Genomic DNA, 27,440 nt, shown 5'->3' on the forward strand with positions numbered 1-27,440 from the left:
GGTTGTCTGTGTACATGAGGCAATTGTAACATTGCCCAGATTCACCAGTTGGACTGGAGAGTACACCTGAAACTGCCCTTTGGACTTGCCTGGATAGGTACAGTGAACTGTTTTACTGACTGGCTGGTAAGGTCAAATAGAGAGCCTTGTCCTTCTCTACAGTATAGGGGCGTTTAGTGCTAAGGTTTATTAGTCCTTGCTATGAGTTTTGAGCAAGTGCCGGGATGAGAAGTGAATGGTATCAATGGTACTATATCAATAATGATATAGTAAACCTCCAGACAGTGGACCCAACCCAGTTTGTTTTTGTCAAGGGCAGGTCATGTCTACTCAACCTGGTGGACTTCTTTGAGGTCACCAAAGCAATGAACACGAGCAAAATGGTTCACACTGCCTACCTTGACCTGGTCAAGGCATTGTTGACACACTCAAGAGGTTAGATACAAACCTGTATGTCACCCGTTAGCTAGCTGACTGGCTCACAGACAAGACACAGGAGGTTAGAACTGGGGAGTCCACCTCTACAAAAAGGCCAGTCACAAGGTGAGTCCCTCAGGAATCTGTCCTTGGACCGTTCCTTTTTGGCATCTACTTCTCTTAAGTCAAGACCAATGTCAGTGGTCGCTGGCTGACTAAAGGCCATTTTCCATTGTTAGCTTCTCAACAGACAAAGGCAATCTGAAGTGGAGTGATCACAGCTGAGCACTTTGTGAGGAGAGGAGTTAGTACCTGGTAAAGTCTTCAGTGATAAGCAAATCAGCAACCAAGTCATAGAGGCAGAAAGCCAAGATTTTTAACAAGTAGCACCAATGTTTAGTAATTTTCTAGAATTAACCAACATGCTTATCTTGAAGAGAGGATAATAGGATAGTAAATTTGTCTAGGGTGGTTTCTGCATTTCACATTGTCAGCTTGGTACAGTGATATCTGTGTAACTAAGTAAAGATCAAGAAACAGTTTACATTCTTTGATCTTGGAGACAGATCTGATGTGAATTAAGAGTGACCACTAAGACTGCTGAGGAGAACAGCGAGGTATTTGCACTTTTCTATAGTACTAGTAATAACTGTCAAGGAAGAAATGACTACCACTGATATTTGATAAGCATTTCTTAATATCTTCATTTAAAAAATACAAGCAGATCAAAAAATTTCAGCTATGACAAGAAAGGAAAAAAACTGCCCCTAATTTGGATAGTAAAAGGCTTTGTTCCTTCTGTTAATACCTTCACTAAAAAAATAAAAACAAACAGATTAGAAAATGCCCTTATGTCTTCATCTTTAAAGATAATAAGCAAAATAATATAAGTTGAGACTCCATGTGCAAACTGATCTGTATGCTTATGCAACTGCTGTTTCAACTACTGAATATATTAGATGTCACATGATTTGTATGTTTTATTTCATGACGATTTCTTTCTTGTTAATGGTAAGACTTTGCCAGTGTCTTGTTCTGCCACAGACGTTAGGTAAGCTTTTTTGGTACAGGCCTGTATTTTAAGCCTGACACTGGTTAGGCAATGGCAGCAGCCTCATATTTGGGAAGCTGCCACCAGTTGTTCCTCCTGATACTATCTCAGTTTTAAAATGGAGACTGGCAAAGCAGGAGGCTGCACTCATCTTCAGTGATGAATGTGAGTGGACAAAAAGCAATGGAACACAACATAACACAAGTTATTCAACTAAGTAAATGGAAAGCACTCCCTATTTCCCAATTTAACACTTAGCTTATTTCTGGATCATCTACGCTGTGCACAACATAAGGGATCTACAAATGTTACTGTTAATACAAGCAGGTGTTCTACAGAAAAAGAAAGAAATGCTCAACAGCCTGTTTCATAATAAATCCAAACTCATTAACTTTTTTTATTCTGCTTAAAAATAAGTACTTATAAATCCACAAAATAACATACCAATCTTTTCTGTATGAGGTATTCCAACTGACTATTATTTACTTACCCCAAAACCAGTTTCTCCACAATTTCAAATATGCTACCTTTACTGTACACTCCAGAGCATTTACTCCTTTGAAAGACATCACCCTAAAACAGACCCAGAATTTAATATTTTTTCTCTCTGTACATAAAAGAACAGACTACATTCACAATGTCTAACTCTACATATGATGATCTTGGGACTGTAAAACAGCAGATAATCCAGGAGATGGATGGGCTGCTGTAGAATTGTTGTAACCGTGTCTTCTTTTAACTTGAGTGCCATCTTCACTTCCTTGCTATGTCGTAGTTTGCAACAAACCAGTCACAGCTTTCCTTGATTGCTAGAGACAGAATGACAGAAACAGTTAATATATAATTTTTTTTCAGCGTGATGTAAAATACTACGTCTAGCTAGGAGTAAAACTGATTTCTGATACACTGAGTTCAAGAAAATACAGTCCAAGTTTCAACAGCTACCAGTTACAGCGTATGCCACTCCATAAGTAAGCCAAGTAGTAACCTTGTGCTCCGAGTTTGTATCTAAAGTAAGCTCCGTGGTTCTGGACTGTTTTTAAAACATTTGGTACAGCCCTGATAAATTTTAGATCTGGTGGGTTTCTTACCAGATAAAATGGAGATAAATATCTCATAAGAAAATAAATACATGTTCATACCAAGCATTTCTTCTAATGACCTGACTAGCACAACTACTGTGGGATTTTCAAAGCTAACCCCTAAACGTATTTTTTTTTTTATATATATAACATGGTGCAGTGTCTGAAGTTGGCTTAGACAATCATACTGGTTAGTGGCACTTGTTTTCTTCTGGGAATGGAATGCATACACTTTAGTGTTTTAACACATGGCCACAGGTTATCATCGATATCAGACTTTTTAACACATGGCCACAGTAGATAATCAATACCCTTTTTTTGGGCCGGCCTTAATCATCCCATCTTTACCATCTTGCTAGATTCTAGCACTTTTGTCTGCTTGAGGTTCCTAACCAACAAAATGTAGGCCTAATGTCCTTTATCTACCAGGAAAGGCTTGAAGTGCTATCTTTTTACAGAGTCTCTTATAGGGTTTTGTGAGGTGATCTATGCTTTGCAATGTGCTATTAAAAAAAACATCATCTTTGGTTTCTTGTACTTTCTCAAGTCAGACAGTTCTACTATTACCAAAACCAGGAACTTTAATCTCGACTAGCTCATCAATAAAATGTGCAAGAGAGAGAAATTTATTATCTGCCTACCCAGTTCTAAAATAAACATACCATACAAGTTAAAGTAACACCCTTTTATTCCCAAATTTATTTTATTTGAAATTATTGCATCAATTAAAAAATAGATAAAAACAACAAAAGATTGTGGTATGAGGAGTTCAATAATATCAAGTTATATAGAAGAATAACCGTAGATATAAAAATATAGTAAAAGTATGTACAGCTATACACAGAGGGTGAGATGTGCTAAGTAATACACACATTATAGCTTTCTGTCTTGATTAAAGTGAAAAGTGGACTCAACATATGACAGAAAATTCTTATTCCAAACTAATCTATGGAAAATTTAAGCGGAGAAAAAGTAAAAAGATAAGTATAATATGTAGAAAAAAGGAAAGAATACAAGTAATAAGTGAATTAGTATACAGAAGGTATTTATGAATTCATATTAATGGTTACTTAAGAAATAATTAATTTTTCCCAACATTCCGTGAAGAATGAGATATTTTTCTTGTGAATAATTTTAAAGACAATGACATGTTTATTGGCACCATCTTTGAAAGAGATCAAAGATAAATTAGTACAACCCAGTCAATTCTGAGTGATATATAATTTTATTAGCATAAAAATATTATTAAAACATATGCATCTCTATGCAAATATCCTTTTTTGAGGAATATTATTAGCAACATTTATTGTAATAATTTTACTATGGAAACCCATCTCAGTAAGTTTATTTAGCAATCCCACAGATGTATATTTATGGCGCCAAAAATAGGAATCAGATCTACATTGTCAAAGCCACATGCTCAGTAAAATGGAGATGAAGGTGTTAATTGAGCTGTATATAAAATATTTTTTGTGAGCTGTATATTAAGTTGTACTGAATTATTTTAATTGTTGAAGGAGACTCAACTTTTGTCCAGTAATTTCAAAAAATATATATTTTTGTATCTGAGTGTGGAGACATTTATAAAAATTATATATAGGTTTGGTATTCATTAGATAGAACCAAAGTTGATGAAACAAGCTAGTATCTATGTGATCTAGGCTAAAAACAGGAAACCTATATAATTAAAAGTTTTGATTTAAAATGGGTATATAGTCTTTTGGTGAATTCATGCTTTGTCGTAATTTATTAGCTGAAAGTGATAACTATTTAACAAAATCCCAAATTAATTTGTCTTTAATTGGGGGAAAACTTGGATAGATCTAGCATTTATTTAAAATGTGGATTCATGTTAATTGATTGAAAGAGCTCATATGAGGTATCATAATTTAAGATACGTATTAATTTCTTCAGCAGGAATATTTTCTTTACTATGAACTCGTGAGTTTAAAAGACTAAGATCCTTTTCTGTCATAAAAGGAAGGGCTAAGGGATTACAACTATAGGCCTGTATTTGATTATGCTATATCTTAACCTATAATGGTTGTCATGAATTACACTTAGGTGAACAGCTTATTATTTTTAATAATTTACTGACATTTATAATTAAATAGTATAAAAAGAAGTCTGGTAGCCTTAAGTGCTCTTGTTTTCTAGGTACTATTAGTTTACTATAGGTCACGCTTATTGATTTAGGTACACAGATAAATGTGGTTATGGTTGAATTAATTTATTCAAATAGTTTAATAGTTGCAAGGAAAGAGGTGGACATAAAATAAAACAGTATTTTAAGCAGAACATTCATTTTGATATTTCAGTATTAAAAAGTTTTTTAATGTTTATCCAGGTTTCTTCAATAAGGTTATTAAAATTTGATGTTGGGTCTTGGCTAAATGTCCTAAATAATTCATGTAGGAGCTTGCTTTACTGTTATTATTATATTAAACAGTCTCCAGTGATTTTATATTGAGTTTTGTGGGGAATATTATAGACTTAAGTATGTAACTGGAAATAGCTGAACATTTAGTAATTTGTTCAATAATTTTGGGAAGGTCTGTTTTTAAAGATGAAAAATAAATGTTTATGTCACCAGCAAAATTGGTTAGTGGGGTAAGAATATTATTAATATTACAAATTAAATAGTAAGATTTCTCTGTTAGGGACATACACAGAGGTTCAATATACAGCTCAAATAGGTACAATGAGAGTAGACACACCACAGTTAATGATACATATAGGATAAGTGTGTGATTTGTTAACTGATAAGTGTATAAACATCTGCATATGAAGTTTATATTGCTTGAAAATATGACTGATGGGAGAATGGATTTGAGATTTTTGTTAAAAAAGTATACATTTTTAAGTCACTCTTTATAAGTGTTAAAGGTCTATAATTTGTAGGATCCTCAAGGATAACACTGTGTTTTGGAATTAGAATAGCCATTCAAATAAAGATCTGAAATCCCATTTATACTAATTAACAATTTTAATGGATTTTTTATTTTTACGTTTCTAACCGTATTATTGATTTCCTGCAATAAAAAGGTTGCATTTAGGAATTCTTTTTGCTTGTAGTTTAGTTTTTGAAAATAGATATGTACTAAGGACTGGTTAAATTTTGTGATTTGAATTAATACAGTGCTCAAAATAGATGGATTCAAAAACTTGTATAATTTCACTGGTTGATGTTTCACCTTCGTGATGAATAGCTGCTATTGTATGGCGTGGGGTGTTTGCTTTTATTAGTCTGGATAACATTTTTGAAAGTATTTGAGCTGCCCACTCAGAATATTTAGCTAGACATTTACTTTTTTTACCATAAAGGTTGTAAAGGTGTAGAAGATTTAGTTTTTTTTCCCCTTCACTAATCAGTTCAATTTCTATTATTTTTTAGAAAGCTAGTTTACTTATCAGTTTTAAGTTCTAGCTCTTTCTAAGTATACTGGATCTTGTAGAATGGGCCATTACTGATAAGTATACTTCTAATTTGAGATTTTAAAAGTTGCCCACTGGATGTCAAAAGATTTCATTGTTTGAGGTGTCTGTGTAGAATCCAGTATACATCTGTTTTATGTCTTTTATGACATATTTTTTCTTTAACAAAGTATTATTCAAGTTTGTAGGTATTATTGAGTTATCTAGTTTTAATGTAATCTTAGAATGGTCTGAAAAAAACTTGGGTTCCATATTACAGTATGTTGTTCTATAACAAAAAAAAAATACTGAAAAGGTCTACTCTGGACCCCATTTTGCATCACTGGTAGAAACATGTACATTTTAATTTTGTTGATTTGTTGTTAGTAGTTGAATGGTATCAATTAAGTCAAAAATCAGTAATCAGATCTATTAGAGCTCATGTGGCATTAAAATTATGACTTGGGATTTGTAGTTCTGTCTTTGTATGGACTGGTTATTGATTTCCAGTCCCCCCTATATTTAAAGTATTGTGAATCCTCGTGATGAAATTGTGCAGACTTTGGAAATATGCATAAATGTTTTAAAATAGTATTAGTTTGTCATAATTTCTATACTTAGAATTATGTAACATTATTTGCCATTTAAATAAGATCCAGTTTTTTAACAGTACTGCTACTCTTGAGCTACTATGACTTTTTATAACTAGTATAATGTTTCTTAGCATGGTTTCACTGATTAGATAGCATATGAGTTTACTATATGAAGTGGACATTATCTGCAGATTTGTATGTTAAATGTAGAAATACTTTTCTGTTCTTAGGTTGCTGGATACCATTTATGAACCACTTTTAGAGTCTTTAATGATTGACTGGACTAATATGTAGTTAATTTGATTAGTTACTTTTGAAAGCCCTAATATTAGTTTGGCAAATTAAGTAAGGTCTGACGATTATATATAATTTTTACTATCAAGGTCAGGTTAACTAAAATATTAAAAATGATATAAAGGCTGGCACTCAAGTGTGGAATATTACTTTATTCCAAAACGAACAATGCACCATTCAGTCCAATCAAAACCAGTCAGAACCCAAACTTATTTCGGCAGTAAACCTGCCTTCCTCAGTGGGAACAATACACATACCACACTGCATTAAGGAATAAATACAAGAATATTCTGATTGACTAATTCACAAATGTTCATTTAAACCAGGGCTAGACAACCCCCTTAATCTAATAATCCAACATTTTTCTTTATTGTTAAGTAAACTATGTTTATTCTGTCTCCTTGGATTTTATCAATAACAAGAAATCTAAATTCAGCTGTAGAATGTTTGAGGGAATGTTTATATCAGGCATTAGATTGCATCCTAATATCACTTACATTTTCTGATATATTAATTCTTAAAGTACTTGATTGCTTGGCGAATATGAAATGCAGCACAAGAGCAAGTAGCCAGATAGACAACCCAATCTGAGCTACAATTGCTTAAGAATTCTATGTGATATACCTGAGGGGTATTTTTACTAGAAAATTGTTTTGATTTTTAAAACATACTTACAAAACGAACAGTGTTCAAATGGGTAGCATCGTACTGCTCTATTACCAGTCAATGTAGTTTGACAAATGAATGGATTTAATTTATGTTTATAATGACTAAAACAAGATTCAAGTGCATTTCCCCTTTGATATGAGAACATACATCTTGTAGTAAGAATTTCTGATAGTTTCTGATCCTGTTTGTAATATATCCCAGTATTTATCAATAATCTGTCTCAAATGTCCAATATTCTGACCAAATGTAGTACTAAATCTAATAATAGAACTATCTCTAGCTGACCTATCCTGATATTCCAATAATTTACACCTATCCTGTCGGGAATCCCATTCACTGACAGTAACTACATTCCTAAAATTATACCCTCTAGATATAAATCTGTTGGTTAAATCTAGTCTGTGATATTCAAAACTTTGTTCAGTAGAACAAATCCTTCTGACACGTAAGAATTGTGATTTAGGAATGTTTTTGATAATATGGTGGGGATGATAACTTGTAGCATGCAGAGAGAATTATATTCTGGGTATTTACAATAAACAGTACTTCTTAAAAGTATGATCTATATTCCTGGATACAGTCACATCCAAAAAATTAATTTCATGATGACTATAATAAACCGTGAAATGTATGCCCCATTTATTATCATTAAGATAACCCACAAATTCTTCCAAATATTAAACATCTGCTTTCCATTATCATCCAACAGTCATCAAGGTATCCAAGCCAAATGTCAATTTCTGGCAATTATGATGACTGACATCATATATAATTTGCATTTCCAGATATGCCATGAATAAATCTGCATAAATGGGAGCAAACAATGCCCCCACTGCATACCCTTTATCTGCCAATAACATGCTCCATTGAAAAAAAAAAAAAGAAGTTATGTACTCACCATAACGTTCCATGTTCATTGTCCATCTCGCCGTTCATTCTTACAATGATGGGTTCGGAGACCATCTTTGGCTCCGACTCAGCCAAATACACAGCTGAAAGACTCAAACTTGGCTCGTGGTAAGTAGGTATCCCATAATGCAGTGGTGTAACTCCCCAGATCTTGTTTGCTGCTATTACTAAAGAAATTGTAATGAACCACATATATATATATATATATATATATATATATATATATATATATATATATATATATATATATATATATATATATATATATATATATATGTATAAGGAACTCCTGAAAGGAGCAAGACATCCACCAGGTCCACAAGGAGTCCTTGGAAGGGGGAAGGAGGGAGGGCTCATAAGAATGAATGGCGAGATGAACAAACATGGAATGTTATGGTGAGTACATAATTTCTTTATGTTTTTTCCTATCTCGCCTTCATTCTTACAATGATGGGAAAGTGTCCCTAGCACCTTTTCCCTGGGTGGCTCATGAGGGTACACCTTTAAGCACAGTGGACCCAAAGGAGGCCCTGTCCCTGGAGGCCAAATCCACTTTACAATGCATGATAAATGTATGAGTAGCCTTGCTAGCTGCATCACAAATATTATCCATAGAAATTCTGGCCGGAAAGGCAGAAGACATAGCCAGTGCTCTAGTGGAATGAACCTTGACCTTAAATGGTAAATCTGTTTGAGGTATAGATGAAGATAATGCAGATTGAGAGCCAGTTGGAAAGGGTAGTTTTAGAAATTGGCCTACCCTTTTTTGAGTCTGAAAAGGATATGAACTGGTCAAATTTTCTAAAATCTTTTGTCCTATGCAAATAAAATCGGAGTTGTTGGTGCACATCCATTTGATGCAATTTGTATTCTGCGTTGTTGCTGTGATTAGAGGAATAACAGTGGAAGCTCAATAGATTGATTTATGTTAGTTGAAGATGAGATTTTAAGTAAAAAGGATGGATTAGTTCATAAGGATACCCTATCCTTATGAAAATATCAGATATGGCGGTTTGATACATAGGGCTTGCAACTCTGATACCCTTCTAGCAGATGTTATAGCAACCAGAAAAATGGAGTTCCAGGAAAGGAACTTGAGGTCTGAAGATGAAGAAGGTTCAAAAGGTGGCAACGTTAGATGAGATAGAACAAAATTTAAATCCCAAGGAGAAAGGGGTTCCTTAAAGGGAGGTCTTAATAAGGAGGCGCCTTTCAGGAAGGCTCTACACAACCTGTGTGACATTAAGTTTGAAGTAGGATCACCAGTGTGGAAATTTGTACTCTGATGGTTGCTGCAGCTGATTCCTGTTGGAAGAGTTCTGTCAAGAATTCCAAGATAGAGTGAATAGCCACAAAAAAAGGGTCAATGTTTCTGTTTTGAGCCCAGACAGAAAATCTTTTCCATTTGCTAGAATACAGTTTTCTGGTGGAAGCTTTATGAGAGGATGTCAAGATATGCTTAACTGCTGGAGTAAAATTTTGAAGCCTGACTAAATTGGGAAGTGGAGCAGCCAAACTGTCAAGTTGATGGTGTGGAGGGAAGGATGAAGCACCCCTGACATATGTGCCAGCAGGTCTGGAACTGGGTCCACAGTCCAAGGCTTCTCCTGAAGATGAGGCCAAAGGAAGGGGAACCAAATTTGACGAGGTCAGTAAGGAGCAATGAGAATCATCCTGCTTCCCAAGGACTGTTTTCTGAAGGACTTTGGGTATGACAGGAAATAGAGGAAAAGCATACAGAAGACCCGAGGACCAATCCTGAGCAAGTGCATCTCTCGGTGTTTCGCCTGGCAGGGGGCATTAGGGTAAAGTAGTTGATGCACTTGGCATTCATGGGAGTGGTGAAAAGATCGCAGCAAGGCAGACCCCATGTTTGGAAAATCCTTTCTTCTATGTTCTGATTGAGAGACCACTCGTGATGCAAAAGAATTGCCCTGCTCAGCTTGTCTGCTATCACGTTGCAGTCCACCGGAATGTGCCTTGCTACTAGAAAGTGCTGGGAAGAAACTGCCCATTGCCAAACTCTTAGAGCCTCACGACAAAGGGGGTAAGATCTGGTTCCCTCTGCTTGTTTATGTACCAAACCACAGACATATTGTCTGACTGTATCGCAATTGTCCCTAGAAGGAGAGTCGTGAAGTGCTTGCAATGCAAGAAGCACTACTCTCATCTCTAGGACATTTATATGCAAGTGAGCCTTGTGTTCTTGCCATATACCTTGGACTGTTCTCCCCAGATAATGCCCCCCCAATCTGGTAAGCATCTGTGGTCACTGTAGCTAAAGGATGTTGTGGAACAAAGGGTCTCCCTATGGTCATATGGCTGGAGTGTATCCACCATCTTCATTTTTGCATGATTCCGTTATCCTGATGAGGTGAGATATAGGAAGCTCTTGAAGTGACCACTGGGAGAAAAAAAGCCATTGCAGGATCCTCAAGTGCATTCTGGCAAGGGGAATCAGTGTTATTGTGGAAGCCATTGTCCCTAATACGTTTAGAACCATCTTTGCTTTCACCTTGGTCTTGGGAAGAAGATATAGTATCTATTGCTTGAGTGCTGAAACTCTGTCTGTTGGAACACATGCCATCAAGGAAGCTGTGTCTAGATCTGCACTTATAAAGTACAGTTTTGTACCTACCATAAATGTAGATGTTCGAGGATCCACATTGCTGCAGTCCTAATATTGGGGTAGTCCGCTGATCAGTCGGACCGAATACCATAGTATATGGCTGGCGTCGGTCTGGCGCAGGGACTGACGTCAGTGCCGCCGCCAGGGGGTACTTCATGCGACGGCTACATATCCTCAATCTTTTCTTGCCCCAGATGTCAGAAGACCCTAAAAAGACAAGGCCCCAATATACCAATACCAAAAATATACAAAATATATAACAAAATATATAGCATATAACCTCACCTACACAACCACCCCTAAACACAGGGGGGAAGGAGGGAGAGGAGGGATTCTCGAGCAGCTGCAGATCCCTCGACATCACATCTACATTTATGGTAGGTACAAAACTGTACTATTCATTCCACATTGCTGCAGTCCTAACTAACAGGTAGTATCCCAAAGCAGAGGTAAGGGAGGCTGGCAAATCATAAAGAAGCAGGAGCTGACAACATGCCTTGCCAAATAGCTGTGGTAAAACCAGCCCTAGAGACTAGAGTAGAGAGGTAGAGGACCGATTAGAGAGAAAGTATGCAAGTAAACTGAATTCTCCAAAATAATAAATGCAAAAGTTGCCACCCCCCAGAAATGCTGAGGCAAATGGTGTGGAAGTGAGGCCTAACCTCCTGGAAAATCTCTGATGCAACCTTGCCATGATGGGAATAACAAAATAACAATAAAAAACCTAATAAAACCCTTTGTTTTGACACAGGCTTGCCTTGCTCACTGCTTGCCAAAAAAAACAAAAAACAAACTTTGCCTAGACTGCCTAAAATTGCTTAAAAATCTTTAAATAAAAATAATTAATACCTGTATTTGTAAAAAAATCTAAAAATCTTTTCCCCTTTATTTGGGGGGTCTGCATAAAAAGTAGAGCAAAAAAATATGTAGTTTGGTTTAACACCAGAAACCACCTTAGCATAAAAAGGGAGGATTAGGACGTAATGATACCCCTGCTATCCTTATGGAAAATCAAAAAGGGCTACTATAGGGCCTAATACAGTGTTCCATGACCTTGCAGAAGTAATAGCACAGAAAAGCAGTCTCAGTGACAAGCATTTCCAGGCAGCAGCAGCCGCAGGAGCAAAAGGTTGCAGAGGCAGTTTTTCCAACACAAAACACAAAAATTGAGATCAAGAGCAGGAGTAGGAGCTCTATCTGGGGTCTCTTTGCCCTTCTAAGAAACTGCTGCTTGAACAAAGGATGCAAACAATGGTGTGGGTCACAATCATAGAGACTGAAATTGCTGCAGCATGAATCTTGGAAGAAAAGAACAAACCTTTGTCAGATAACTCAGTGAAAATTATTGAATGTACTCCACAATAAATTAGGCTCAGAAATCTCCAAATTCTTTCTCTGTATCTCAAAATCTTCAAAAATTTCTTTTTTTTCTGTTTTTCATTGTTTTTTGTACTAGTGTCTCCTCCTTTGTATAAAAGCTGTTAAAGCTTTTGAGTGAAGCTGACCTGTTGTGTTTTGTTAAATGACAGAATATGCCAGGCTGTTAGATGAAGAGAGTGAAGCTTGACATTGAGATGATGACCACTTCCTTCTGAGATAACAGATGTGGGGAAGAAAGGCTCTCCTTATTAAACTCATCCTTGGCTAGTAGTGTCTGACTGTAAGTGTTGCCGGGATCAAGCCAATCAGGTGAGAAGGCTCTTTGGCTTTTTTTGTCTTCCTTTGAAGAGCAGGAAGCATACAAGAAGAGAAGTTTACATGAAAAGAAAGAGCATCCACTTTCCAAGTTGTGTGAAGAGCATCCACTTCTGTGCAAGCTGTGTGCAGATAAAACTTTGGTAAAAACTTTAATAGTCTGGAAGGAGTTCCCCCATGTCATGTCAATTCTGGAGTTCCCCATTAATCCAGTTTCCACTGAGTTCCCCATGAGATTTGTCCATCCACCTGATGAGTTGTGAACATTCTTTTGAAGAAACATAAGGATCCTGAGTGCCTGTGCTGAAAGCCTGAATAAAGCCGTTTAGTTTGCCATAAAAATGCATGAGTCTCCCATACAGAGTTGCATTTGTTGACATAGAGGTTTGTTGATACCACATTGAAGTGTTTTGATGCAAACTGGAAGAAGTGTGTCCTTGATGTTAATATGTAACCTGCCTAAGAAGTGTCTCCTAATTGAAACTGATCTTTCTTCATGTTGATATGTAGATGCTGTAGTCCAGCAGGCCACTTGTCTTGTATCCACTCCACCACCATTTAGATGAGCACTTTCCATTTTGGGCGACTGGCCTGTCAAGAAGAGTCCTCTCTTTTTGAAGGGCTGAGTCCCTTGAATGAGGGTGAGAGTCCCTAAAACACATCTGAGCCTCTGCTTTCAAAGATCTTTTTATTTGTTATTATTTTATGAAGTTCTGCATTGCAGTGTCCCCATCAGCTCTTGTCCATTGAGCCTAATTTTGAGAGCTACATTGGCCAGTGCAGCATCCACTGATCCCAGCAGTCATGCCAAGAATAGGGATAGACTCTTGATGACCAAAAAGCATAAGAAGGCAGATGCATGATGCCTTATTCAGTCTAGACTGGATGATTGCAGTCTTTGAAGGCCTTTTGTTTGTCTTGGGTCTCACACCCAGGAAGTCTTGAGTTCTCTCTTAACACATCTTGAAAGGGTACTAGACTGGACTTTATTTCCTAGGACTAGAATACCTAGGAATCTTAGCACTGCTATAACATATTCAGATTTATTAGAGATGCCAGGCAATCTAGCAGCAACTGAGGCCAGAATTCACAGGAGCCAAATCAAGTTGCTTTTCTTGAGCCAGAAGATAAGAAGCAGGCTACTGATAAGGAGAATATCCAGCTCCTTTTATGAACTGATAATGAAAATTTCCAGCTCGAAACGCAGATACTTCCAGTAACTCATCTTGCCAGACCATCTTACCAAACTTTGCACTGCAGGGTAAAGCTGGTATCTCTTTAATTCAGCCTACTTAAAGGGTTGGTCCAGTGAGTTTGTCTATGGATAAATCCAGAAGTCTAGCTCCACGTGTTGTTTTTGGTTTGGTCTTGTCTGGCTTCTATCCACCCTTAGGGGTACGTATGTTAAAAACCAAGCTTACTAGGAACACAATGAAATGTGAACACCTCTTTTAGCTGTGGAGAAGCTTGCTTGAGGGCCCCTGGCTGATTGGCACTGTGTGGAAAAATTCCTCTTGAGCCTTTGAAGTAACCGTGGAGGAAATATCCTGAGAACTGTTTGGAAGGTGAGAAAAATGACCTTCTTCCTGTAAAGATTCCTTTAAACCCCACCTACGTTACTTGAGTAATTCCCTTCCTTCTTCAATGAAAAGGACAGACTTCTCTGAAAAGGCAGGTCTGCCAGGGACAACTCCCTGTCTGAGGCTGAAAGATCCCTGGCTCTGGTGAAAGGGACACTGACCCTCCTCCTTGAGCTCTCAGGCTACTGATATCTCCATCCTCCCAAGGCCTATTCCTACCCCTTGTTCTATCTCCACCTTTAATCTACCTACCCCCCTATAGCAGGAGCTACTTCTCCCTTTTGGTTGCACCTCTACTTCACTTTTTACACTTTCTTAGGCCTAATGCTGCTTAAAATTTGCTAACACATGCTCAGCTAAAACCCTTTCCTCACAAAGACTATCAAGCCGTGGCCAACTTCATTAAACATCAGAATACAAAGGAACAGCAACAAATTTCCTGAACTGTAAAGGAGCATCCAAAAACCTCCAGAAAACTGTACAGCCTTAACTCATTACACTCAAATAGCCACCCTCATAAGAACAGAACTAGTGGCAAAAACCACATTGCAGAGAATGCTTACATCAAAGCCTGTAAGAATGAATTTCCCTCCAGCAATTCACCTTAGAGAACAAACTCCACCCAAAGCATTACACTCAATACCTTCCTACCAGGAGATAATTTTGATATTTTTTTATACAACAGAATTAATTAAAATTCCCTTGCCTAAAACTAAGAGGTTTCGGGTCTTCTTTTCCCACATTAAAGAAGTACTTACCTCTTTCCAATGATAAATAGTCTTTTTCAGGTTTAACATCAGCAACTTAAGAAGAAGGAGTTAGGAGGCCTCTTATCCTTATCAACACCTAAAAGCTTTAGGAGGACTAGGAGGCAGCCTGCGCTGAAACAGGCACCTCTTCCCTACACCTTAGTCAGGATCAAAACAGTTTGGGAGCAGGAGGAGAAGCTTAAAACACATCCTGGAGCTTCAACAAAATAGGCCTCCCATTTTAGAGTCTTCCTAGGAGTGGAATCATCCATGTCAAAAACAAAATAAGAAGCCCTAGCTGCTCTTCTTCAGAAAGATCCAGAAGCCTCCATAAATAAGAGGAGTCTCTAATGCCAGAGTCTCCTCCTAGGAGATCAGAGAGGAAACAAGCATCATCTTCTAATCAAAATAAGGTTCTGACTCTCATAATAAGCTCCAGGGTCTCAGAAACAAGAACTGTAAGAGCTAAGAGAAGCCCCTCTGAAGTTCAAAATATTATCAAATCTAGGAGGAGGCATAGGAACTCTAATCAGGAAGAGAAAATCTTCTGCCATTTTAAGCATATGTTTTCTGCCAACAGAACCTGAAGTGCTAGGAGAAGCCCCAACTAAAGAACTGGAGAAGTAATCAAAGGAAACAAAAGTGAAGGCTCTCCTAGAGCAAAACTGGGAAGAACAGAAGCCTGAAAGACTCAACCGGCTGGAGGGAAGAAAGGTTAGCCTCTGAGACTGCCAAGCCTGTTGGCCTAACGACTCCAAACATCCTCCTGGTTCAAAAGAACTGCTGGCAGAACCTGAAGAACCTGAGCACCCTAAAGAACCGGTTGGGTCCACCTTAGTTTTTTCATTTTGTACTGCTTCGCCTCTAGCCAACCCTAGGCTTCGCAACGTTTGTCCTTCAGGGCCCTCCACAAAATAAACTTTCAGTCGGGCCCCACATTAGGTATACACAGCCCAAAAAATCAATTTAAACACTTTTCTCCAACCTTCCCCGAGGCGAGGGCAAATAAAACCTAACACAAGGATAAATAACAACGCTCAATTAACCAAAACTAAACAAGGTATACACAAGGTATGGTAATCCCTATGAGGTAACGAGGCAGAAACAAGAAATCATCAGCACTTGCTTTTTTCTGAGGACTTAAAAACGGAGGTTAAAGGGCGAGGATATAAGTAACGGCGTCTATCTGTAACTCGTAGACTGCCGGTTATCAGCTGAAACGAACATTCAGAAGACTGGACGGCGGCATAAATGCCAACTACAAAAACACTTTACCAACGGCCACTGCAATGCCTCTGGACAATAGCGCATCTGTAATATGTTGACAGGACAACAAGGCAGATTTTTGAAAGTTGACTAATACCCAATTGAGCACAAATTTCCAAGGTCACATCCCTGGCTTGTTGGAGTAGATGCTTGGTGGTGGCAGATAGGAGCCAGTCATCTAGACAGGGAAACACTCTGAATCCTAGATGCCTCAGGTGAGCCGTGACTACTGCCATGCATTTGGTGAACACTCTGGTGGCTGTAGTGAGACCAAAGGGCAGAGCTCGGAACTGATAATGACTGGCTCCCAGCCGGAAGCTTAAGTACCTTCTAGATGCCCTGTCCATTTTTATGTGGTGGTAAGCATCTTGAAGGTCTATACAGCACATCCAATCATCTTTCCCTAAAAAGGAAAGCATAGACTGCAGTGTCACCATTCAGAACTTTGACTTCTTGACAGATTTGTTTAAATTGCTTAGGTCTAATATGGGTCTCCAGTCCCCTGTTCTTTTTGGCACCAAAAAGAATCTTGAGTAAGTTCCAAATCCTATTTGGTCTGCAGGGACTTCTTGGATGACTCTTTTGTGCAGCAACGTTTGAATTTCTATAGTTGCTTGCTCCCTTAGATTGGGTGGAATATCTGGGATTGTTCTGGTCTGTGGGACAGGGTAGGAAAAGGGAATGGAATATCCTCTGGATATTATTCTTAGTACTCACTTGTCTCTTGCAATAGTTTGCCAGGCTTCTGGGTACATAGATAAATGCCCCCCCCAACTGCCTCCAGAGCAGTCAGGCCTCCTTTCAGGAGCACTGATAGGGGCGTCCGTGAAAGGAATCACAGCCACCCTGGTTTTGTGGGCCCCTTCTGCCTCTAGGGTGGCGTCTATCATTGTTATCAACCCCTCAGTCCTTGGGGAAGGATTCACCCTCTGCATCCTGGAAAACTCTCTGGGATCTTCTGAACAACATTTTCCCACTCTTCTGACCTTTAGGATAAGGTCTTGATGGTACTGAAAAACGTACTCCAATGGCAGAGAGAGTTTTTCCTTCTTGCTCACATCGGGTGAGAGTGTCTTTTACTTTGGGTCCAAACAGTGAGGCACCGTCAAAAGGGGCATTAGTAAAGGTAGATTTAAAGGGCTTCGCAAAATTGCACAATCGTATCCAGGAGTGTCTCCTAAGGAATACTCTGGAACCTGCTGCCCTGCTCACTCCATCAGCTGTGTAACAGATCAGCCTTATGGAGGAGATGACGATGGAATTTAAGGTGGATAGCTGGGAGGAGACCTTCTCATTCACCCCTGCAGCCAATGTACCTTGTAGAGTATCTCCTATTTCTTTCAGGAGATCTCTCTGTAGCCTTGTGAAATGAGTCAGGTAGTTCAGCGATCGAAGAGTAAAGGTTGCTGATGAAAAGACACGCTTCCTGTATCTGTCCATCGTTCGAGAGTCTTTGTTCGGAGGATGGACAGATGATGTCTCTGAAAGTTCCTTCTTGATGGCTGCGGCCACAACCATAGCATCTACAAGTACCTCCTTAGTGAGGAAATCCTTTCCAGAAGGAGCTGATAAGAATTTGTTTGGCCTCTGAGGGACTGGTTCCATTGTGGCAGGTGACTCCCACGCCTTTTGACTGACCAAGTCCATTAGCTCATCAAAAGGCAGAGACACCCAGGAGGCTGAAGGTTGAGATCCATAAGCTTTTGGGTACACTGACTCCTTATCAGAAGGGGTGGGGGTCTGCCAGCTGCCTCTCTGCTTCAGGATCTCTAGAATATCTGCAAATTAGACATCAGAGGACATGGGGACCGTGGGGACCCTTCTGACTCCTCGAGGTCAGTGTCTGAAGTGACGGACTCATCTGCAGAGTTTACGTGCTTCCTCTTGCAAGTTCTCTTCCGAGGGGGCTCCTCAGAAGGGTATTCTGGGGAGGCCTCGGAAGAGAGGGGTTCACCCAACTGGGGATCCTGTGACTCTGGATCTCTGCGGTCTTGTGGAATGGGTGATGCCAAGACAGTAGCCAGTGCCTTAGGGGAACAAGTGCTGGTATCCTTATGTGGAGCTGTAGGGGCAGACAGAACACACCTCATCAGCTCAAAGGCGGATCCCACCGGCTCTGAAGAATCCCTCTGCTCTGAGGAGACCGAGGAAGCCACCGGACCCAGCGAGATTGGACCAGAGGCCGATGTAAGAGCTGAGCTCACCCGGGTCAATGCTCCAAGGGGTAGGCTCGGCACCAGAGATCTGGGTCAAGAATCCCCCTCGGGGCCGACCAGGGAACCTCGGTTCCCAGACTCACCCGACGGTGTCGAGTGTCTGAGCAGAAGTCAGTTCCGTGATCACTGAAGAGGGTCTCAGAATTGACGGTTCCACAGTAAGTGGTACCAACCAGTCCAGCTCCAAAGGGTCCAGCTTGGCTCGGAGGAGGAACAACAGGGGGTATTATGGCTTTAGTAGGCTCCGGGACCAGATGGGTAAGGAGCCGAAAATAATTTGGTTAGCGCCGGTGACTGCAACAGTCTGCGCACCACCCGTTCCGCATCATCGTCAGATAAGCTCCTGGTGGACCTAGAGGATAGAAGCGGAGAACGAGAGCTGTGCAAAATGGGAGATCTCAGTCTAGGGCTGACCGGTGAAATCTCCATTGACTGGCTATGAGAAGAGGTATCTTGCAGCTCTGAAGACTTTGGAGCTGAAGAACCAGGCTTGCCAATCAAAAATAACCTCTGATGGTTCCGAGGACTGTGGAACTGAGGAGGTAGTATCCTTAGATATTTTAGGAACTTGACTGGAAGCTCAGAATGAGCCGATGCAGCAGGTGATTGTCTCTTTTGAGGTTTGTCCTTTTTTGAAGGAGAAGAGGAGGAAGAACTATGGATAGCTTCCCTCAAAAGTTGGCTTTAAAAACCCCTTAAGGATCAATTTGTTTTTCCATTCTTGTAAAACCCTGGCACTGAAGGAATGACAAAATGTACAATCCTCTTAAAAATGAATAGCTCCTAGGCAATAAACACATATGACATGACCGTCAGTAATAGACATGTTTTGGGAACATTTCTGGCATTTCTTGAAGCCCGAAGGCTTATGTTCCTTCTCTTTTGGGTCTTTGGATGTGATTATGACAAAACACCACAATCTAACCACAGAAAATTCTAAAAACTGAAACTACTGATATATACTAACTACAACAGGAGACATTGAGCAGACAGACAAGGGAAGATAATAGGGCTTCTAACTAAAACGGCCCTAAATCCCAGAAAAAACAACACACCAACTAGAAGCCCTCTAACTAAAATGGGCAAAGAGCTCTCTAACTTAAACAAGCTACCATTAAGCTATATGAAAAAGAAACAACACTACAAGGAATAAAGCAAGGCCTACAAAAATAATGGCCAAAGGCAGCACCAAATAGGAATAATAGCTAAAAAAACTTCTAGATATACTAATTCAAAGGCTAACTATGCAACAACAATGTTAGAAGAAACACCCACTATAATATATCAGTAGAAAAAAGGTCTAATGACTGTAATAAGTGGAAAAACAATGACAACTTAGCCACGGCGCATCCAACCTCATATGTAAGGCGGCAAACGAGTTCTGGGGAGTTACACAACTCCATTATGGGATACCTACTTGCCACGAGCCAAGTTTGAGTCTTTCAGCTGTGTATTTGGCCAAGTCAGAGCCAAGGAGTGGCACCAAACCGATCATTATAAGAATGAAGATTAGACAGGACAACATAACATCACATTTCTTGTTAATACATGCTCTACTAGAGATCATACAAATGTGTTAAATCCTGGAGCATAAAGGGAAACCTGATCAAGCCAATATTCTAACGCTATAAACCCCGCCCAATGTGATATGTTCATATATAGGGCAGTTACACCTAATGTGCACATTAGCCAACCTTCTTCCATCTGCATTTCTGAAATAATTTTCAAAAATTCAGTTGTATCTTTTAATCTAGATCTCACACATTTCAATAATGGCTTCAAATATTTGGTTAAATATATTGACAATGGCTCCATAAGTGATCCCCTACCAGAAACAATTGGTATACCTGGTAGTTTTAAGGGATCCTTATGAATTTTGGATAACAAAGATACTGTTGAAGAGGATCAGATACAGTCAGATGATAGAAATCTGATCGAGAAACAATGCCCTCCTCACTAGCCAAACTCAAAAAAGCATCAATATCCTGCTTAAAACGTGCTGTAGGATCTAAGGGCATCTTCATATAAAACATAACGTCCGATAATAGTCTTTCTGCTTCAGACAGATAACTTTCCCAATTCATGACAATAGCTCCACCCTTATCTGCTGGCAAAATCACTAATTTTTTTTATTTTGCTGAAGATTAATGAGGGCTTGTTATTCATTATAAGACAAATTATGTTTAGGTGCCCTAAATTCACTTCTGTTAAAATACAGATCCTTCAATACGCAATCCTGAAAAACTGACACATATTTGTTCATTGGGGGCATAAAGGAAGATTTGTGGTACCTGGAATCAGTAGATCTCTGAAAGGCATCATCCCCCTTAAAGAATAACTTCAAATTTAATAATTGACAATAAGACATATCATTAACAATACTGTCTTCAGGAACAAAAAAAGGAGGTACAAAACTCTTTGTTTAGCAACTGTATTTCATTATCACTTAAAGACATTGATGAAATATTTTGTACATTGCATGGTTCAGTTATTGTGGGATTGACATCTCTCAAAAAGTGTGTCTAGGCTGACTGCTGCGTTTATGTTTCTTTCCACCTCTGCGCCTGTTAGCCCTAAAGGGGTACTAACATTCTTCCTCTTGGGCACTGGTGACATCTGTATGTGTTCACTGTCCGCATCGGTTATGGATGAAGATTCATTCCCTGAATTTTCACTGGAACTATCTTTAATTTTTTTAAGTAGGGATTTATGTATTTTCCTTTTGTATGTTGAATTTGAGACACTCTGACTGGCAAACTTAACATTCTTAGTACTTTTGGAAAATTCAAAGGGCTTCCCCCTATTATAATCCCCCCAAATCTCTATTGAACTTGTGGAGCTTTCTTCTTTAAGATGCTTCTCTAAACTTATAAGTTCGAGACAATTTTTGAAAACATGCAGTGTAAAATGATTGACCTTCATACAGTTTAACTTCCTCACAAATGACACAAACCACACAGGAACAGAATGGATCCAGGAACAGTAAATAACAACACTGTAGTAAATATCCAAATAATGTATTTGTCCACAAGAACAGAGATTAAGTGCTTTTGTATAAGTACTTCATCAGAATCACAACACAAAACACATCCAGCACTCTTAAATACCCCACCTTTAAAACCCTAACCAATGAAAATAACAAACATTAACCCATACTATGACTGTTATAAAAGTAATGTGAAATATGACCCAGCAAACACTAGAGCCACATAATGCATTTAAACATTTGATGTTAATGTTAATAAATTTATATCAGAACTAATGCAAACGCATAAAATTCATAAAAATTATTTTCATAAAAGTAACAAATGACATATATACATATTAAAACAGGTTGATAGCCTAAGAAAAATTTATGTGGAATCATACCACATATAATTTCAACTTTAAAATGCTAGCTACAGAGGTACTTTCATTCAAACCTGGGGGTGGGGTGTGGGGGAGTAGCATTGAGCCTCAGTTGCCACCTCAGCTCCTTAGTTTCTAACAGCTCTTCCCTGGGGCCCCCCCCCCCCCGAGGTCCCTTTGTAGACGTTCTAAAACAAAGAAGCTGAGGTCCTTGTGCTCAGTAATATGCTTGGATCATGCACTTTTTATATCCCCTTTCCTGATGTCCAATCCATGCTCATACATACGCTCCTTGAACTTTCTCATAGTTTTCCCCACACAGAAACACACATTTTGAGCATCTTGCAATTACTGTGAATCCTACAAAAAATGTTAAAATGATTCACTGTGACAATCTCCTTTAAAGATCATTTTGCATTGGGCACAATGACCACACCTATAAGTTCCCCACTTTTTATTGGTAAACTCCAATCCATGGTCAAAAGTGCCCTGCTCCAAATGATTCTTCAAGGTTTTCCCATCTCCTAAATAGGATTTGGGGTTTTTGGTTAGCTACCATGCTCATTTCCTTAAAATGGGAAAAAAATGTGCCAATATTTGTAAATAATGCTTATAATGTGGGCAGCCTCACCACAATATTGTGTAATAAAAGCTCCTTGTAGATCCAACCTACTAGTTGTACCACCTCTCCTAAAAGAGTTGCTTCCTGAAACTTCATGGGAACAAATGAGGGGAATAATCTCTCCCGTTTGCCTTTTGACTGTTATATCCCTACACACCTGTGTGACCATCTCAGTAGGGTACCCTCTGCTAGAAAACATATGTCCCATTTTCTCACATACCTTGTTAAAGGTTTCCCAACTTGAAACCATACAGGCTAGATGGATGCATTGCCCCTTGATGATACCAAATATTTGATGGAGGGTGGTGGTCACTTTCAAAATATAATATACTGTTGCTGTAGGTTGGTTTCCGATATATGGTGCTAACCCATCTCTTGTTCTGTATGTCCTTGGACATGGTGACATCTAAATAATTCATACTAAAGGGGTTGCATTGATAAGTGAACTCAATAAAGGGGTAGATGCATCTATAAACTTAATAAACCTCTCAATTTCACTCACTTTACTATCCCACACAATAAAAATGTCATCCAAAAATCGGAGATAAAAAATTCCAAGGTGTTCTCTCAAAATGTGGGAATAAAATGTGTCTCTCCCATTGTAACAATACAATATTTGCGAAAATGGGGGTACAAGAAGCCCTCATGGCTACCCCTTTTCTTTGTCTATAGTACTGACCTTCCAGATAGACAAAGTTATACTTTGATACCAATTCCATGCACAGAACAAGAACATTAACAGTGTTATTATCCAGGTTAGTACACACAAGGCACAAGGACAATAGCTTCAGCTTCTTTGTTTTTAAACGTCTACAAAGGGACCTCGGGGGGGAGCATGGGAAGATCTGGTAGAAAGTAAGGAGCTGATGTGGTAACTGAGGCTCAATGCTACCCCCCCCCCCGGGTTTGAATGAAAGTACCTCTATAGCTAGCATTTTGAAGTTGAAATCATATGTGGTATGACTCCACATATATTTTTCCTAGGCTACCAATCTGTTTTAATATGTATACATGTCATTTTTTCACTTTTATGAAAATCATTTTTATGAATTTTATGCATTTGCATTAGTTATGATATAAATTTACTAACTTATATTATTAACATCAAATGTTTAAATGCATTATGTGGCTCTAGTGCTTGCTGGGTCATATTTCACATTACTTTTTTAACAGTCATAGCATGGGTTAATGTTTTTGTTATTTTCATTGGTTAGGGTTTTAAGGGTGGGGTATTTATGAGTGCTGGATGTGTTTGGTGTTGTGATTTTGATGAAATAAGAAAGTGCTCAATCTCTGTTCTTGTGGACAAATAAATTCTTTGGATATTTACTACAGTGTTGCTGTTTTCTGTTCCTGTGTGGTTTGTGCCTTCTACGTGCTTTTGTGTTTGGTTCCTCACAAATGACCTTAATATCAATGACCATCTGAGTAATAATATACTCATAATATGATATTAAGATCGCTACAAACCCCATGGATGCATCTTGCTGCGCAATACCCCATTCCTGTAATAAAATATCATGAGCTACGCTAACCAAGGGTTGTAGTCTTATTCTCAGCCCATGAGGTGTAATACCTTTAATTTTGTAGGCTTTAAATAATTTGAGGTGCCACACATTAGTTCTAAGGCTTTTCATGGCCCTAGTTTACTTAAACAACTGACTGCAAGTAGTATGGGGGATCAGTCTCCACCTATTGCCAGAGAAAGTAAATACAGTACTGGGTTAGCATGAGCCACACAACTCTTCCCTGCCTCCCCCAGGTCTAACCCTAAAGCAGATAGAGGAAGTAAAAGTGAAGTGTGAAAAACTGCATTTTCTAAAGAAATAGAGTTTTTACAAATATGAACAGTCTCAACTATTAACAGTTAAATATAAGAGAATAACAATTTTAATATAAAGGAAGTTAAAGAATTCTTAGCTCTAACACAAAAGGCAATATAGCACTAATAAGCACTTTCCCCTATAAATAGAGCATCACCGAGCATTTTAAATAAAACATATTCTAGTGATTTGAAATAGGTTTTAAATTGTTATAGTAACACTCTACAGTGAAAACACATTTCCCCATGTAATTATTTTGAATGAGAGTCACTCTAGAATTTTTTTTTTTTTTATGGATGGGTGAAAATGTTATTGAAATATAATACATATATCATGTAACAATAATAAAAATAGGATGAGTACAGTAATAAAACCATTAATATTACATTGCCTAACATTTACACAGCTGTTGAATCAGCAAGAAAAATCCATACTTTGCATTATTAAGGTATTAAGACAAGAAGAAAGGACAGTATAAGGTATACATGTCCAACGCATAATATAATAGTATAGAACCCATTCTGCAAAACAGAATTGTTCTATGACTGTTTCCCATAAAGTAGAGACTTTAAAATGAAAATGTAATCTTTCAGTTATTTGAACTGCCCTAAAACTATAACTTTCCTTTCTGCAAACACAGATATAAACAGTTTGGACATCCCAGGTCCGCAGAGTGACTTATGTTTGATTTCAAATACATTTTCATGTTTAACATGCATCTAATAAATGGCAGAATAAACTTGTTTTCTACATCAAGTATTAATGCAAATAGAAAAAAAAGTAATCATTTGTCATTTTAGTGTTAACTAGTTATTAATATGTTTATAAAAGAAAAGTTGTAATGAAAATCAAGTGTCTTAGAGAGATAAGTAGTATTACATACTTACTATTTAAGCACTTCTTATGACGACCTGAACAGCCTTTGGTCTGTTTGAAGTGGAGAGTGTAGAGCTAACATTGGTCTGACTGGAAAACAAATCTTCATTTCTGGGGTCATAAATTCTGTTCAAATATAAGGTGCATACACAAAGGTCCTATCTTATTCTTGTGAGGTCCAAGAGTAACAGAAACATCACTCGGCAACAGCGGACACCACAAAATACATTAGTCAGTGATTGCACAGCTTAATAATAAAGCGGGGTTAATATTTATTGCTGAATTATAATGGCCAAAGCTACAGGCTGGTGTGAATTTGAAAAGGCAACTAAACAAAGATTTTGCTTCTGATGGTTTTTGTGTGGAATATTTATTGCCACTGTGGCTAAGGAGGAGCACTACTGGGTATTTCATCTGAAACTTCATTTTTTGGTTAATAAGACAAATACAGAACAATCAACAATTCTGTCTTGATTTGCTTTGATAGAGCCCATGAAAAAGCTTGCCAAACAAGCATTTTTTTTCACAGCCAATAGTATTTTATTTATGCCTTGATAATTCAAGATAGTCACATACATCGATTTTGGTTGGTTAGGCTGAGCAGAGGTTCTTGTAGCATGATGAGCCATTTCAATAGTAATAGTTTTGATACTTGGTCATTGTCAAGAGTACACTGAAGATAATGTACAGTGTCTGTGTTAAGGTTGCTTGCCTCGTAGCTCTCCCGGAGTCCTCTTATAACAACACTGTTATGTCTGATACAAGCTTTGAGGTTTAAGGGTTTTTCATTAACTGAGTTGCTTTCTTTGTTATCTGACTGCTGGTTTGATTCTATTTTGTTAACCCTGTCTTCACTTACTTTTATTCTGCCTTCAGAAACATCCATTCTGTTGATGTCAGGGTAGAGCTGACACTTGACATCTGATCTGGATTGCTAGTTGTAATTGCAACGTTCATAATATCGAATGTACCGGACCTCGAAGTGCTTTTTCTGAGCTCGCAGTACAGTGAAGAATGGGATATGTGCCTTTTCCTCACTGTAGTGCGATCTTGGAGTTAGAATATATATTTAGTGGGGGGTGTGGGGGGAATAGCCCCCCACAATAGGAAGTTTGTGGTCCAGTACATTCGATATTATGAGCGTTCACAATTTGTGCGATTTGCTCATATGATATAGACCCATTTTAAAATCTTCCAGAATAAATTGTGGTTTTGACTGGGTAGTAGTTGCTTTCTTGTCACCTTTAGTCATTGCTCTGGGTCTCAGCATTACTGACTTTTTCCTGGTGTGAGTATTGTCAATAATTTCGTCTTGTAAGTTTTGCAGGTCTACGTTCTCAGTATTGTTAGCCATTGTATTTAGTTTGGTAGAAATGCTGTTGTTTTTACGAAAATACATACAAATTCCTTAAATTGCCAGTTTGATTGTAGGTAATTCAAGAAGTGACTTTAGAGCATACGTCCAAGGTTTCAGGCTGATGGCAGGCTACAGCACAAAACAGGCAAGTACAGGATCAGTAGCTCGCTATAGACTAAGTTGTTGCAGTTGATATTGGATAAGCATTACAAAATAATAATCTTGGGTTGGTTTAAGACTGTTAGATGAAGATGGATTGTGAAATGTTCTTGTCAGGACTAGTGCTGAGAGGCTACTCACTCCTCAGTGGCCATCTTACTTTCTGTAAATGCACTTGTAACAAAGTGACACTCTCATATTCTTCAATTTAAACCTGGATGATTGGATGGGTACCAATAAATTTGCTCTGGGACGGACTTGCTCTGCCTTTTTTGAGAAGGGGGAGTCTTGGAAGGAGTAATCTTTTTTTTTTTTTTTTAAAAACCAAAATGGTGTATAGGCAGGCAACAAAACACTCATAAACAAAAGACACCTTCCTGCCAGTCAGATCAATGGTGCAAAAACGAACAAACTTGTAGAACTAGGTTCCAAAATCTGTTTAATCCAACAAAAATCAAGCGCTTTCGTCCAGCACATGCTGGACTTCTTCAGAACCAATAATTCAATTAAAAAAAACGCCATTTAAATACATTACAACCACCAATAGAAGAAAGGCATTTAAATACAAATAATTATTTAAACAACCCTATACATACTAAACTTATATGGTATTTTAAAAACATCTATAAAACATATATAAACAATTTACAAAGAAAATGCTCTGTGCTTTAAAAATGGCATGATGGAAATA

General features: G+C 38.2%; 1 protein-coding gene across 1 annotated transcript in view; it reads right to left on the reverse strand.

Moving 5' to 3' along the window:
* Positions 1 to 1,833: 1,833 nt before the first annotated feature.
* The window catches only part of GFUS (GDP-L-fucose synthase), a 651,262-nt gene continuing 625,655 nt past the window's right edge, over positions 1,834 to 27,440 (reverse strand). Inside the window, exon 11 of the mRNA XM_044067329.1 lies at positions 1,834 to 2,277. Within this exon, the coding sequence (XP_043923264.1) occupies positions 2,222 to 2,277 (56 nt within the window). The 3' untranslated portion in view covers positions 1,834 to 2,221. The remainder of the gene's footprint in view (positions 2,278 to 27,440) is intronic.

This window comes from Protopterus annectens, chromosome 3.part1 (genome assembly GCF_019279795.1).
Source record: "Protopterus annectens isolate FY-2018-M chromosome 3.part1, PAN1.0, whole genome shotgun sequence".
In the NCBI taxonomy this organism is placed as follows: Eukaryota; Metazoa; Chordata; order Ceratodontiformes; family Protopteridae; genus Protopterus; species Protopterus annectens.